At 38.8% G+C, this 14,392-nt stretch overlaps 1 protein-coding gene across 5 annotated transcripts in view; it reads right to left on the reverse strand.

The window, feature by feature from the left end:
• Positions 1 to 14,392, reverse strand: part of PDE4D (phosphodiesterase 4D) — a 1,096,073-nt gene that overhangs the window by 325,795 nt on the left and 755,886 nt on the right. Inside the window, exon 1 of one of the 5 annotated variants that reach the window (XM_074952577.1) lies at positions 6,380 to 6,504. The exons of the other annotated variants lie outside the window; for them this stretch is intronic. Within the exon in view, the coding sequence (XP_074808678.1) occupies positions 6,380 to 6,504 (125 nt within the window). Of the gene's footprint in view, positions 1 to 6,379; positions 6,505 to 14,392 lie in introns of those variants that run through there. 5 annotated transcript variants of the gene reach the window in all.

Raw genomic sequence — 14,392 nt, forward strand, 5'->3', positions numbered from 1 at the left:
ACTAACTAAATATTGTATGTTCTTTTGCAACGGAACTACTGCACACAGTCCGACTATACCGAAAAAAGGACAGAAGACACCTGATATGGTTTTAATCAGGCTGCAACTTTATTATTAATAGGCATCTGGGACTATCCAGCAGATAAAAATGTATAGTGCAGGTAACCCCATGTTCACTCAATATCTACCTGGGGGGCGGAGGGGTGTTTCCCTCAGCCCTTCTTTTTCCATTCTGGCCCCCCAGCCAACCACTCCTGGGAACTTACCATTCCCCCCTCGAACAAGAATTAAGGTGGTCTATAAAAAAAGGGGGTTTGCTCCCTGCCATATGAGTCATAGGAGCCCCAGCCCCTTCCCCCCCACACACCCTGTTCCACTCCTTTAATCAACACCTCCTTTTTAAGTCCTTTACTAAACCATTTATCTGCTCACTGTATCCCTTCCCTATGGAGTACATGCACTGGACATCTGCCCCACACTTACGTAATGAGTTGTGACATCATAGCCTAACTCCCATCCGTACTCACCATAACGAAGCCCTCCCTGTACCCTGTGGGAAAGGTGAAACCCCCCCCCACACACACACACACACTCCACCTAGGCCAATCTGGTGGTGAGGGAAAAATTCCTTCCCAGCCCCCCTTAGAAAGGAGTGACTAGCATGATGCCCAGAGCAGGTATTTTGCCACCTCCGAGGGGAGGGAGGGTGGGCACTGCTCTGTCTGGTCTGGGGGAAAGGGGCTCCTCCTCCTGCCAGGCTTGCTCCTTTTCAACTCCCCAGCCCTTCTGGTCCTAGAGATGAGTCAGCATTGCCACATTTACCATTCACCCCTTTTGCAGTAACCTCTGAGCCTCTCTCTCCCTCCCGCGCCCATAAAGTGCTATTCCTTCTCCCCAGGCAAGCCGGACATGCCCTCCCCCCACTTCTCCCCCCTGCACCCAAAGGTGCAGTGTGGTCATTCTTCACCTCACTAAAAAACAAGTCAATCATCCTTTGTAGCCAGTAAATGAAAAAAAGAGGAAAACCAGAGATTGTTTATATATCTAACTAAGAACCACATTTTAATTAGTTTCCTTTTTATTTAATTCTTAATTTCTTTCTCAGAACATGATGTGCTTTTCTTCATGGTTCACTGCAATGATGGCTTGCAGTATGCTGTGGCTCACTGATTGTTTCTTTCTATTTTTATGGACACTAAGACACAACTAATATATGAGCCATAGTCCAGGTCCCAGCTCCCACCACTGTATTATTACTATTGAATCATTTCCATGGATACCATTCTAATCATTTCCATGGATACCAACATGCTTGATGATCTGACAAAAATCGAAATATACTCAGAATTAGAGCTGTGGGGGACCTGGATTTTGTGTTTCACAAAGAGTTTTGTCATTTTGAAATTTCTTCTGTTCGAGAACAAATTTACCCATGAACCAAAATCCTCCAAAATTGTATTTCAGGTTAATCAATACATTTCATGTCAACAAACTTAAAATGTTTCATTACGATTTTTTTACTTTTTCATTTTATATTTTATAATACACAATAAATACTGAAATAAAAAATGTTTTGTAAAAGAAAATCATGACAATCCATTCAAAAGATCATTTCAACTTTATCAACACTTTTTTTTTCAGTTTTTGTTAATGAATTTTTGTCAGTGGTGACACAGTTCTGCAAAAGGTTTCTATTTCAATGAATCAACATTTTCTGACATAAAAATGTTCCTCTGGAAAATTTCAGACCATCTCTACTCAGAGCCTTTTCTCTGAAAATGGGGAAATATTTGTCTGATGTTACTAGACAATGCATAATACACAGAATTTCATAATCAGAAATCTACATGCTTAACATCCTACATTTTGTAAAATAATCAGAATTTACCACTGCATACAAGGGAACCTGCAGTCAAAGTAGGTATTCTTAACCATAACTCCATAGCATGGATGTAACTATCCCTCAATCAGGTAGTCATGACAGTATCTAGCTCTGGAAAAGGTATGAGGAGGGATTTAAGCCAGGGGGAGATGCTTACCCCCTCTACCTTGGCACATTTTGCATCAATTACCTTCTCCATATCTGGGCTAGCTTTCAATTTATTACCACATGAAAGACTTGGATGGGAAGCATCTTGTATACCGGACAGCATGCTCAGTACAGCTTTGAGAGGCAAATGCTGGCCTCACTCATATCCCATGCAATTCGCATGGATTTCAAGCCCTTATTGCTTAAACTTCTCAGAATTCATAAAGCCTCCTGAAATGAAGAGGAGGTGTGGAAAGGCAGGAAAATACATTTATGGTGAGTGTTCCATTTATATGGCACATTATTGAGAATTCAAAACAGAATTTTGTTTATATAAAAAATGGATATTCTGCAGCTCATCTGTTTGTATAACCAAGATCTGGTTATGTCAATTTCAACAGAACTCATCTCCACAAACATGCCGTTTTTCACAATTTCATGGTAGTAATTCAAGAAGTGACATACAACCCTGGTAATTGAGCCTTTGGACACTGCAGAGTTTATTTTCTGTATCAGCCAATTCAGTTGATTTATTTATTTAGGTTTATCCAAGCTTTTAGGCACCTCTTATTATAAAACAGGCAACTACAAATTTTAAAATCTACTAATTCAGATCTCCAGTTACACAACACACCAACTAACAGCTTCTGCCAGTGAGGGAAAAATAATCACCCTATCCATTTGCAAGACTGCACCTAAAACTTCCTTCAGCCTACAACTCAGCCACACCTAGAATCTCTCTCAAACACCCAAGAAAAGAGATGGCTTGCAGTGTGCCTGGAAGGTTTACAAATCCAGTCTCGGGCAAACTTAGTTTGAGCATCTGTTGTGGAGTGCAATTTCCTTATTCATTCACTTTAAGACTGCTTCACTTGAGTCAAGATCAGCACTAAGGTCCCAATCCTACAAATACTTAAGCATGTGCATGACTTCGATCATGTGAGTTCTCCTGCTGACTCTACACTCTTTTATCTTCTTCAGTTAAACAAAAAGTTTCTAACAATCAAATTTTTGGCATAGAAGCTCCTAAATTATACAGGACACTCTCAATCGAGAAATTACATTATGTCTAGAAATTCTTTACCCATTATATTTACAAGTAACACATATGAATATTGTAATTGAAATGACTGGGAAATGAGGAAAATATATATTTAATGTTGTGTATTTGACAGTACTGTGTGAATAGTGAGTTTCCCCCTCCACTGTTTCAGTCAGTCCGGCTGTGATCCTGCATATTTCACACAGAACCCCACTAAAGATGATCAGCTTCCCACTGTGTGGAACTTGGAGGGTCAGGGTCTCAGCCATTTTACCCCATTATTTGCATGAGTTTTTCCAGACACCATCAGATGAAAGAAAAATTACATTTAAAAATAGAATAATGTAAAACCACAAAAACTGGCTAGGAGACTCAGGGTAGCTGCAGCACCTGAAACTAGTTTAAATTCATTTTTTATACTGACTTGATTTTGAATTAAGACAAGGTGGGTGAGGTAATATCTTTAATTGGATCAACTTCTGTGGGTAAATGAAACAAGTTTTTGGAGCACCATAGAACTCTTCTTTGAGTTGTCCCTTCATACTTAAAAGAAAGTTAGTAGGAGTAGTATATACTACTAAATTGTGCCAAGTGCTTTATTTGACTCCCCAGTTATTGAAGTGACACATTAGCTATTAACATGAGCATCTCAAATAGGATAGATGTAGACTAAGGATCAATTCTTCCTTCTAATATACAGTGCTTTATTAATTCCTAAATAGTGGAAAGCCACAAGAAGTTCTTATAGATGAAGCACAATGGGTCCTGGTCTAAAACTTGGACTCCTAGATGCTACAATAATATAAATAATAAATAATGATGATGATGATAATCACAAAAGTTGTAAAGAGTAGAAGAAACAGAAATACATCCCCCCACCAAGAAGAGATGGTTTAATGGAGGAAAATATCCCTGGCTCACTCCTACAAATAAAACACGGCTCCTAAACATCAGGAATAATAATACCTAGCTCTTATATAGGATTTTTCATCAGTAGATCTCAAAGCGCTTTACAAAGAAGGTCAATCTCATGTGTGTTATGCTGCATATCTTGTAAAATTCAGTTATGAATTTTACTCCAGCTGTGGATCTGACCCTCAGTGCATATTGGTGTAGCTCCGCTGACTTCAATGGAGTTATGTCAACATTCACCAGCTGAGGATCTGACCCTGAATGTTTAGTAGCTGGTTTAGAGGACAGAGTAATTTGTTCTTGTCTAGCACTGAAGACAGGGCTCCAAGCTTCAACAAAAATAAACAAAATTCTAGCATAGAACTTTATATCCTCTCATCCTCATGTTTCACAAAGGAAGCTGCAAAAAGTATGAGATGTAGCTTCTTCCTGAGGACTTTTTCTCAGTTTGCTTTGTAATTAAAAAAGTCCATTTACTGTTTGCTGATGTGCATTTCTATGCTCTGTACAAATGATACCAAACCCTAAATCTTCTACATGCTGTACTAAACACGGATTAAAATGAGCCTTAGCCAGCACATTGATTAAAGAGAGTGGAAAACTGTTTACTTTTGGGAAGGTTACAGTGCGTTCCATGAACTTCCAAACTCCGTACCCTTAGGATTTTTCAATGGCATCTTTAAGGGAGGACTTTGTTTCCATACCAGACTCTGAATTCCCATACTGTGTTATTTCAAGTCACCATTCAAAACTAACAATTTTAAAAGTACACAGAACTGCAGATTACAGACTGTCATTTGTTACTGGAAAATGCATTCACGAATAGAGCTTTCTCCTCAATGCATCTAAGAAATAAATGTTCAGCTCTCACTCTCAACAGTTTTAAAGGAAATATACCAAACCAATAGCTGAGTGATTTTGCATAGAAATAATAATCCAAATCTAAGGCTAAAGCAATGCCTCAATATTTTAACAAATAGAAAAATTACTTGAAATATTACTCTGAAGTCACACCGATGTGTGCTGAGTTAGTTGAATATGAAAATAAAAAGTTGAATTAATATTTTAAAAGCATTAATCTCATTATTAGGTATGTGCTCAAAAAGGTGTACTGCTGCTAAAACTGGATCAAAGTTTCACAAAAGCAAAGTAAGTTTTAAGCAGTTATCACATCATATTTTTAAATCTCCACATTAATCAGCTAATTCCATAGAAATCCTACCTATGACATTTTCATCTATTAACCAAACTGTCTAAGTTTATGTGATATATTATGGGGCTTGTGATGATGGTTTTAGATTTCAAGGGTGAATACTTTGGAGGAAAGGGCTGGAGGAAGGGAGCATTTCTGTCAAGAATCCACTCGTCTCCCCTTACCCAAATGAGGCAGAGTGTTAGAAGAGCCTGATTTTTCCGAAGCAAATCAGAGCTCTTGTCCAAACTGAAATGACAACTTTTGATTTCGAACCATACAATTATGCAGGTGGGAAATTGATATTTCTGGACATGTTGCTTCAAAAACAACTTCACTCCTGTCCAAAAGGAAGCCTCCCCTTCTCCTCCCAAGGTCAGGCACAGTTTGAAAAATATGGACTGGAAAGCGAATGTTAAATTTGCTACACAAAGAAGAACTCTTCCTTTAGTATAGACATACCTCCCTGCCTTTTGAATCTCAAACACACAACACAGGCTATTAAGAGAGAATGTATGTGTGCATATTGGGGGAAGGAAAATGACAGCAATGTGGAGCTTTGCCATAGAACTGCTTACTTTATAAAGAAAGCATCTAACAGGATGTTAATGCAATTTCTAATACGGTGGTCAACAACATTTAACAAACAGATTAGTGAAGATTACTTTGAGTTCTTCCATCTTCTGACAAAATGTGGAACAAACATTTTAGACCAAACACTCCACACAATAGAAAATTTGAGAGCTAGAATTAAAAAGCAATTTACAAGTAATTAAATTCTTAGTGTAAAATCTTTTTAAACTTTCAGTCTCATTTGCCTGAGGTTAAGAAACACTAGTAACAGTAGTTTTCTTGAATTCTAAAGCTTTACTGTTTCCTCTGAGAAATCTACTTAGTGTATTTATATAGCACCGCAAATAGAGTATTGTATAACAGGTAAACACGCTGAATAACTAATTAAAAAGTATTGTGTCTGTCTAGAACAGATATACATTTTTATTAATTTGAAGTTAGAAGTTTCTAGCAGGTCTCTTGTATAGGTTTTTTTTTTTTTTTTACAGCTCTCTTTATGGTTCAGTTTTGAATACAAAACAAGTATCTATTGACAACGTACCTTCTCCCTCACCTCTTTACGCTTTAAAGTGGCAAACTACAGGCAACAGAATAGAAATATTTTGTTGAAGAATAATAAAAAACCTCATACCGTCTCTTCTGCTGTTTAATATCAATTGGCTTGTTAATAGCATAAGGCGATCCATGAATGTAAGCACTTCGGAATCTAGCCACCTTCTCCAAAGTCAGGTGCTCACAGCTGGAGGGTAAACTCATTTTATCCAATTGCAAGCGCTGCAAAGCTAATAGCCAAAAAGACACATTCCTGGGAAAGCTGGAAACAAAGCACTACGTAATAAATTTTACACGAGTGTGCAGTTCAAATATAGCTTAACACTCCTTTGCTTGGAAAGGAAATGCCCCTCTTTCTTCAGCTGCTGCATTCACCCTCTTGGATACAGGAAGCTGGCTGCTTATTTCCATGCAGAGTCAAACTCCAACCAATTACTGGTTCAGCAGATGAAGTGGAAAGGCTCTAGCTTCACAGAAGCTGTTTTCCCCCAACCACCTATCTTCTTCTGGTAGAGAGAGAGAGGGAACACAGCTTGATCGATTTTAAGTCCAATCTCTAAAGACCCACTGACTGATCTTACTGAGTAGCACTAGTTCAGTATCCAGTTCAGTAATTAGGGTTATTTATGCAGATAACAAACACTCCTTTGCTGGATGAGAAATGCTCAGTCCAGTGGTACATTTCAAATGGTCAAATTATTTTTCAAGCACACAATATAAACTCAAAATAATTATATTTGTATATGAAAATGATTTCAAGCAGTACCCTATTTAAATCAAACATTAGAAGTTGAACATAATGATGGTCATGTCTGATTTACAAACTTTTAAAAGGGAAGCTTCATTGCTATAAAATGATTTATCATTACACTGCATTATATTTCCCAACCACTGCAAAGCAGCCCGTCGCACATATTTATGGGTTCACAAAAGCTGGCAGAATAAATTGATTATTTGGTTTGTTGGCAAATTTGGAAAAGTAGAAAAAATCTTTTGGGGTCAGACTGAAGACAATTTTATTTGGCAAATTGAAAAGTAAAAAACAACTGTTCCGGGTCTAATGAAATATTTTGTCTCAACAAAATTAAAACGTTTCATTTTAATATCAACAGGTTTTGATTTTTTTAAAATAAATTGAAAGGAAAAGCTATTTCAAAACAAAAAATCAAAATGTTTAATTGAGTTTTTTTCATACGTTTTGTTTCTGGAGGGGTTTGGGTTTCCCCCCACAAAACTAACAATTCAGGAAAGCTGATATGTTTTGGTGTCACTGAATCTGCATTTCTCACCTAAAAAAAAATAAAAATTCAGCCACAGTTTTTTGCCCGGTTCTATCAAGAACACTGGTCTTGAAGGGGTTAATGAGGGCCTATGGGTAGAATCACCCTTGCCTCATTACACCAGCAGCAGGAGTCAATCCTGGAGCAAGGAGTTAAATAAGGAAAAGCTCAGATTAGTGGGGGCTGGCTGGTAGAGGGAGAAGATCTCTTGGGCTAGCCCTGTGAACGAAAGCCTGGCTGGGGCTAGAGACTGCCTTGTAGCTGCCTGTGGGGAATCACAGAGTCATAGAAATGTAGGGCTGGAAGGCATCTTGAAAGGTCATCAAATCCAGCCCACTGTGCAGAGGCACAACCAAATAAACCTAGTCCATCCCTGACACGTGTTTATCCAATTTTACAACCTTCCTTGGAAGCCTATTCCAGAACTTAACTACTCTTATAACTAAAAGTTTTCCTAATATCAAACCTAAATTTCCCTTGCTGCAGATTATGCCCATTACTTCTTGTCCTACCTCCACAGGATATGTAGAATAATTGATCACCATCCTTTTAATAAGAAACCTTTACATATTTGAAGACTGTTGTAAGGTCCCAGTTCTGTCTTCTTCTCAAGACTAAACATGCCCATTTTTTTTTACCTTTTCCATATAAGTCAGGATTTCTAAACCCTTTATCAGGTTTCAGAGTAACAGCCGTGTTAGTCTGTATTCGCAAAAAGAAAAGGAGTACTTGTGGCACCTTAGAGACTAACCAATTTATTTGAGCATGAGCTTTCGTGAGCTACAGCTCACTTCATCGGATGCATCCGATGAAGTGAGCTGTAGCTCACGAAAGCTCATGCTCAAATAAATTGGTTAGTCTCTAAGGTGCCACAAGTACTCCTTTTCTTTTTGCGAAACCCTTTATCGTTTTTGTTGCTCTCCTCTGAACTCTCTCCAATTTGTCCATATCTTTCGTAAAGTGTGGCGCCCAGAAGTGGACACAGTACTCCAGCTGAGACCTCACCATTGCAGAGTAGAATGGGACAATTGACTCCTGTGTCCTACATATGACATTCCTGTTAATATACCAGACCAATTCTCCAATTTGTCAAGCTCATTTTGAATTCTAATCCTGTCCTTCAAGAAGTGTTTGCAACATCTTCCAGCCTACTGTCGTCCGCAAATTTTATAAGCACATGCTAAATGCCATTATCCAACTCATTAATTAAAATACTGAGTAGTACTGGAACCTGGTCTGACCCCTGTGGGATCCCGGTAGATTGCCCTTCCAGTTGGACAGGGAACCACAACTACTCTTTGAGTACATTCTTTCAATCAGGTGTGCACCCACTTTACAGTAATTTCATCTAGACCCCAATTTCCTAATTTGGTTATGAGAATGTGGTGATACTGTCTCTTAGCGAATCCATGGCTTGCTGACCATTCCTTATAACTTTATGATCCCCTAAGAGCTTACACATTGATTGTTTAATAATTTGTTCCAGTATCTTTCTAGGTATTGAAGTTAAGATGTCTGGTCTATAATTCCCTGATCCTCTTTCTTTCCCTTTTCAAAGATAGGTATTATGTTTACTCTTCTCCAGTCTCCTAAGACATCACTCATTCTCCAAGAGTTCTCAAGGATACAGGTTCTGAGATTGCTTCAGCTAATTCCTTAAGTACCCAAGGATGAATGTCATCAGGCCTTCATGACTTGAATAGAGCTAACTTATATGAATATTCTTTATCCTGTTCTTTCCCTATTTTGGCTTGTGCTCCTGCATCCTCATTCTTAACATTAATTGTGTTGAATATCTGCCTATCATTAACCATTTTAGTGAAGACTGAAGTAAAATAGGCACTGAATACCTTAGCCTTCCTATGTCCTAGCTGTTCTTCCCCACTATGTAGATGACCTGCACATTCAGGTCATTAAAGAGCTCCTGATGGACCCACATTGGCCTCTTATTAGTTTTCCTATGTTTCACAGCTGGATAGTTTGCAATTGTGCCTTTAATACTGTCTCCTTGAGAAACTGCTAGCTCTACTGAACTCCTTTAACCCTCAAATTTTCTCCCATGGGACCTTAATTATGAGTTCTTTGAGTTTGTTAGAGGCTGTTTTTTTTTGTTTGTTTCTTGAAGGTCATTGTCCTTATTCTGCAGCTCTTGCTCCTTCCTTTCCTTAGAATCATGAAATCTATCATGTCACCCCTTCCACCCTCAGATTCACACCCAATTCCTCCCTGTTGGTCAGAATCAAGTCTAAAATAGTTGTCCTCCCCAGTTACTTCCTTCACTTTCTGAAACAAAACTTGTCCCTAATACATTCCAAGAATATATTGGACATTTTGTGTTTTGCCATATTACTTTTCCAACATTTGTGGGGGTAGTTAAAGTCCCGCATTACTACCAGGTCTTATGTTTTGGATATAAATGCCTCATCTACCTCCTCTTCCTGATTTCGTGGTTTATAGTAAACCCCTACCATGACATCACCCCTATATTCTCCCCTTTTATCTTTTTCAGAGACTTTCAGCTGGTCTGCTTCTCACCCTCCTTCTGGATCTCAGAACAAGTGCATATACTGGATCAGCTGGGGCTAGAGTCTAATTAGAGACTGCCTTGAAACTGTCTGGAAGGAAGGATCACCTGGGTCTAGAGCTTAATTAGGAACTCCTAATGTAAGAGCATCTTTTGGGGCAGTAGCCTTAGTATAGAATCTCATTATGCAACAGATATATCAGAGGTCTATTCTCTTAATGTGTGCAGGTGCTACACAGATTACAGGCCTGATTCTCACGTCCACTGTGGGTGTTCTGAGCCACGCTAGTTTTACAAAACTGCCAGACATCCAGCAAACCTGTTTACTCAGGATTCCCCTTGAGGAAGAGGAGTTTCTGGATGGTATAGAGCTGGTATCACAGGCCTACACCATTCCCTTTCTCATTTTTTAGTTTGGAAGGTATATCTGGAGAAAGAGGGGCATAGCTGGGGCACGCCAACAATTCCCAACTTACTTCCTGTGCCTTGGAGTCACTAGCAGCCAGGTCTAAGTTCCAGCATAAGACATAAGGCAGTTCTCATTTATGTCTATGGCTGGCTTAACCCCAAGACTGAGGATGGCTGTAGGCCACGTTTTATCTTCATCTCTAGGTCTGTACCAAAGTGCAGCACAGATGGACCAGAGAATCTGGGCCAACATCTAATGCAACAATTAACATGATTAACTTATTATGACCAGAATACTGACCAACCGAAGGGTAAAATAAAGAAACAAGACTAAACAGTTTTAGTTTAGTCTGATCATCAATATTGTTTATTGTTCAGAGTCTCTTTTTTAAACAGGTTTCCATTTTGTTTTATACTTTCTATTGTTTACATTAATCCCACAGAAGCTTGAAGAAATTTTCATTCCCTCAGTCATTTAGATTCTCTTTCCATTAGTCAATATTGCTTCTATTTTCCTGTATTTCCAATTATACTTAAAATAAATACTGCTTTTTTGTTAACTTGTTCATTTACACACCAACATCCAAAATGCCCAAACCTCTCTGAAAATACAGAAGTATACATTAGTTAAGTCCAAAGGAAGCTCAAGACCACAGACATTATTTTGCATGCTTTAAATGAGCATTAGTATTACCTTGGACTTTGTTGCTTACTGAACTGGTCAGAAAATGAAATTTTCATCCCCTAGGAGATCTGACATTTCTAAATTTGTTTACCTTCTGAGCCAGAACAAAAAGCTGAAATTTTGAAATTTTTCTTGGAATGGGAATTTTTAAAATATTGATTTGGAAAACTGAAACATTTTGTTTGGATGACAAAATATTACAATATATATTTAAATATAAGTATTAAATATGGTATATGTACATATTATAATATTAAATTATAATATAAAGTCAAAACAAAATGATAGTCAAAATGAAACATTTCAACCTCAAAAATGAAATGAGAAAGTCAACAGTTTAAACACCATCCTGATGAAAAATTATTCAAAATCAACACTTTTCTGTGAAACATGTTGATTTTGACAAAACTGCATTTTCCTATTGAAAACAGTTTCTTCAAAAAACTTTGACCAGCTGTAGTTGGTTATAAATCTGATTAAAGTGTGGAAAGAAAATAATAGATTAAAAAACAAAAAGCTTTTTTATTTCGGTTTCCATTTGATCTTCCTTTTTGTGCCTGCAGATGATAGTGTGCGTGTAATCGGTGTATTTTGATGTCTGACTCCCTGACTGCATCTGCTCATTAAGAAGTTAAACCTTTACATTACATTAATTTCATACACTGCTATATGCTTCTGCAAGTTATGGATGTAAAATAAGAGCGTCCAGGCTTTAAAATGTTATCCCTTGGAAGCTAAAGGAATGTTTATATTGTAGTATAACACTAACACATCCACTCCAAGAGGCTATAAGATACAGAAGCCGGCCAGCCTCTCAGCCCACACAAGTCCTTCCCTCAGATGACTTAGACCTAATAAGCTGCCCCCTTGTCCCAATATACCAGCCTCTCCACATACTTTCTCTTTTGCTTTCACCAGAGTTGGCACAGAACTGTGCAGTGGCAAGGTTCTCTTGCCACTGTCTAGAGCTACACAAAAATGAGATTAATTATAGGTAAAAGAAGCATCCTGCTGCTAAAATACCAGTGGAATAGTCTTGGAGGGGTTACAATTGACCACTTCACTGTGCAAACAAGCAACAGCCTGTGAAAAGCACAGAAAGCACACTACTCTGTGGCTAATGTCTCATCTGAGGCAGAGGTCTCAGAAGAATAGTGTGTGACATCAGCTAATCAATTTTCTTCATACACTTCCGTAACAGAACGATAGTCCCAGAGCTGTAGGTGTCAGAAGTGGCAACAGTCAGTTAAGAAGGAGACAGAAGGTTCCCAGGCCCAGGAAAGAGGGCAGAATGTACTAAACCTCCAAACTCAGCAGCTCCAGGAGCAGTATAAGTATGTAAACCAAGAAAGTCTGATAGTTGTCCTGCACCTGTATATTAATAATGTTTATCCTTAATACAGCATATAAACTAATTTTCTCCATATTAGATAGTTGAAAAAACCCCTCAAAATATTTGTTGCTGGTTAAAAATTAATTGAGCCATAAAATGGATTAGAGATGGTATGTAATATCAGAGCAGGCGAGACCACTATAAAGAGTCCTTTGCTGAGAATCCCACCTTTATCATCTACATATATAGTGTATTGTGCTGGCAGCACTAGATAATACCCAAGCTGTTAGGATGTGACTTTGCACATGCACAAGGTGGCCAGACCATTTTGTTAAGGCACAGAACAAGCACTGAAGGATATAGATGGGTCATCTGAAAGCATCATCTCCAGAATGTCTCTTCTCTATGCTGACATTGGCAGCTGCTGCTGGTCTGGTCTGCGATGAGAGAGAGTTCTGTCTGGAAGTTCACAGGGTATAAATCCCTTCCCTTTCCTAGCTCCACAACCTCCCTCCCAGTGTTCCTGGTGGTTCAGTGTCCCCACCTGAGCTGGTCACTTCTGGTTCCCCCTTGGTTCAGCCAGGCATTTTCCCCTTTGCCCTATAACCCAAGGCCAAGAGGGATACTTAAAGGAGCTATGGCCCCTTTTCTTCCTGCAGGCCAGCCAAAGTCCCACTGCATTCAGTTGTGGTGAACATATTCTCTGTGCTGACATTGGCACCATGTGCCAACTTAGATTTCCTCACTTTTAGAAGCTGACAAGGTTCCTTCCCCACTCTGCACTCTAGGGTACAGATGTGGGGACCTGCATGAAAGACCCCCTAAGTTTATTCTTACCAGCTTAGGTTAAAAACTTCCCCAAGGTACAAACTTTGCCTTGTCCTTGAACCCTATGCTGCCAAGCGTGTTAAACAAAGAACAGGGAAAGAGCCCACTTGGAGGCGTCTTCCCCCAAAATATCCCCCCAAGCCCTACACCCCCTTTCCTGGGGAAGACTTGATAAAAATCCTCACCAATTTGTACAGGTGAACACAGACTCAAACCCTTGGATCTTAAGAACAATGAAAAAGCAATCAGGTTCTTTAAAGAAGAATTTTAATTAAAGAAAAGGTAAAAGAATCACCTCTGTAAAATCAGGATGGTAAATACCTTACAGGGTAATCAGATTCAAAACATAGAGAATCCCTCTAGGCAAAACCTTAAATTACAAAAAGACACAAAAACAGGAATATACATTCCCTCCAGCACAGTTTATTTTACCAGCCATTAACCAAAAGGAAATCTAACACATTTCTAGCCAGATTACTTACTAACTAACAGAAGTTCTGAGACTGCATTCCTGATCTGTTCCCAGCAAAAGCATTACACAGACAGACAGACCCTTTGTCCCGTCCCCCCCCACTCCAGCTTTGAAAGTATCTTGTCTCCTGATTGGTCATTTTGGTCAGGTGCCAGCGAGGTTATCTTAGCTTCTTAACCCTTTACAGGTGAAAGGGTTTTGCCTCTGGCCAGGAGGGATTTTATAGCACTGTATACAGACAGGTGATTACCCTTCCCTTTATTTTTATGACAGAAACTAATGTACAACTATAAGTATTTGAACAATGGAGAAAAGCAAGAGATGGAGTTCAGAAGCAGTTATGGCCACCAACTTTTAAGTTGCACTGTACCAGGCTTCTAGAAAATCCATGAAAACTATTTGTGAGTCAAACAGTATGTAACAGTTAAGTACTGGCCACAGCAGAAGCTGCTAATTTCATGGTCAATAACATTACAAGGGCAAAAACTGAAGAATACAATGACTGCACCACAACTAAGGTGGTGCAGAGTTTGTCTGGGCTTACCCAGGAAGGGCAGCTCTG

The sequence above is a fragment of the Natator depressus genome, chromosome 5 (genome assembly GCF_965152275.1).
Source record: "Natator depressus isolate rNatDep1 chromosome 5, rNatDep2.hap1, whole genome shotgun sequence".
In the NCBI taxonomy this organism is placed as follows: Eukaryota; Metazoa; Chordata; order Testudines; family Cheloniidae; genus Natator; species Natator depressus.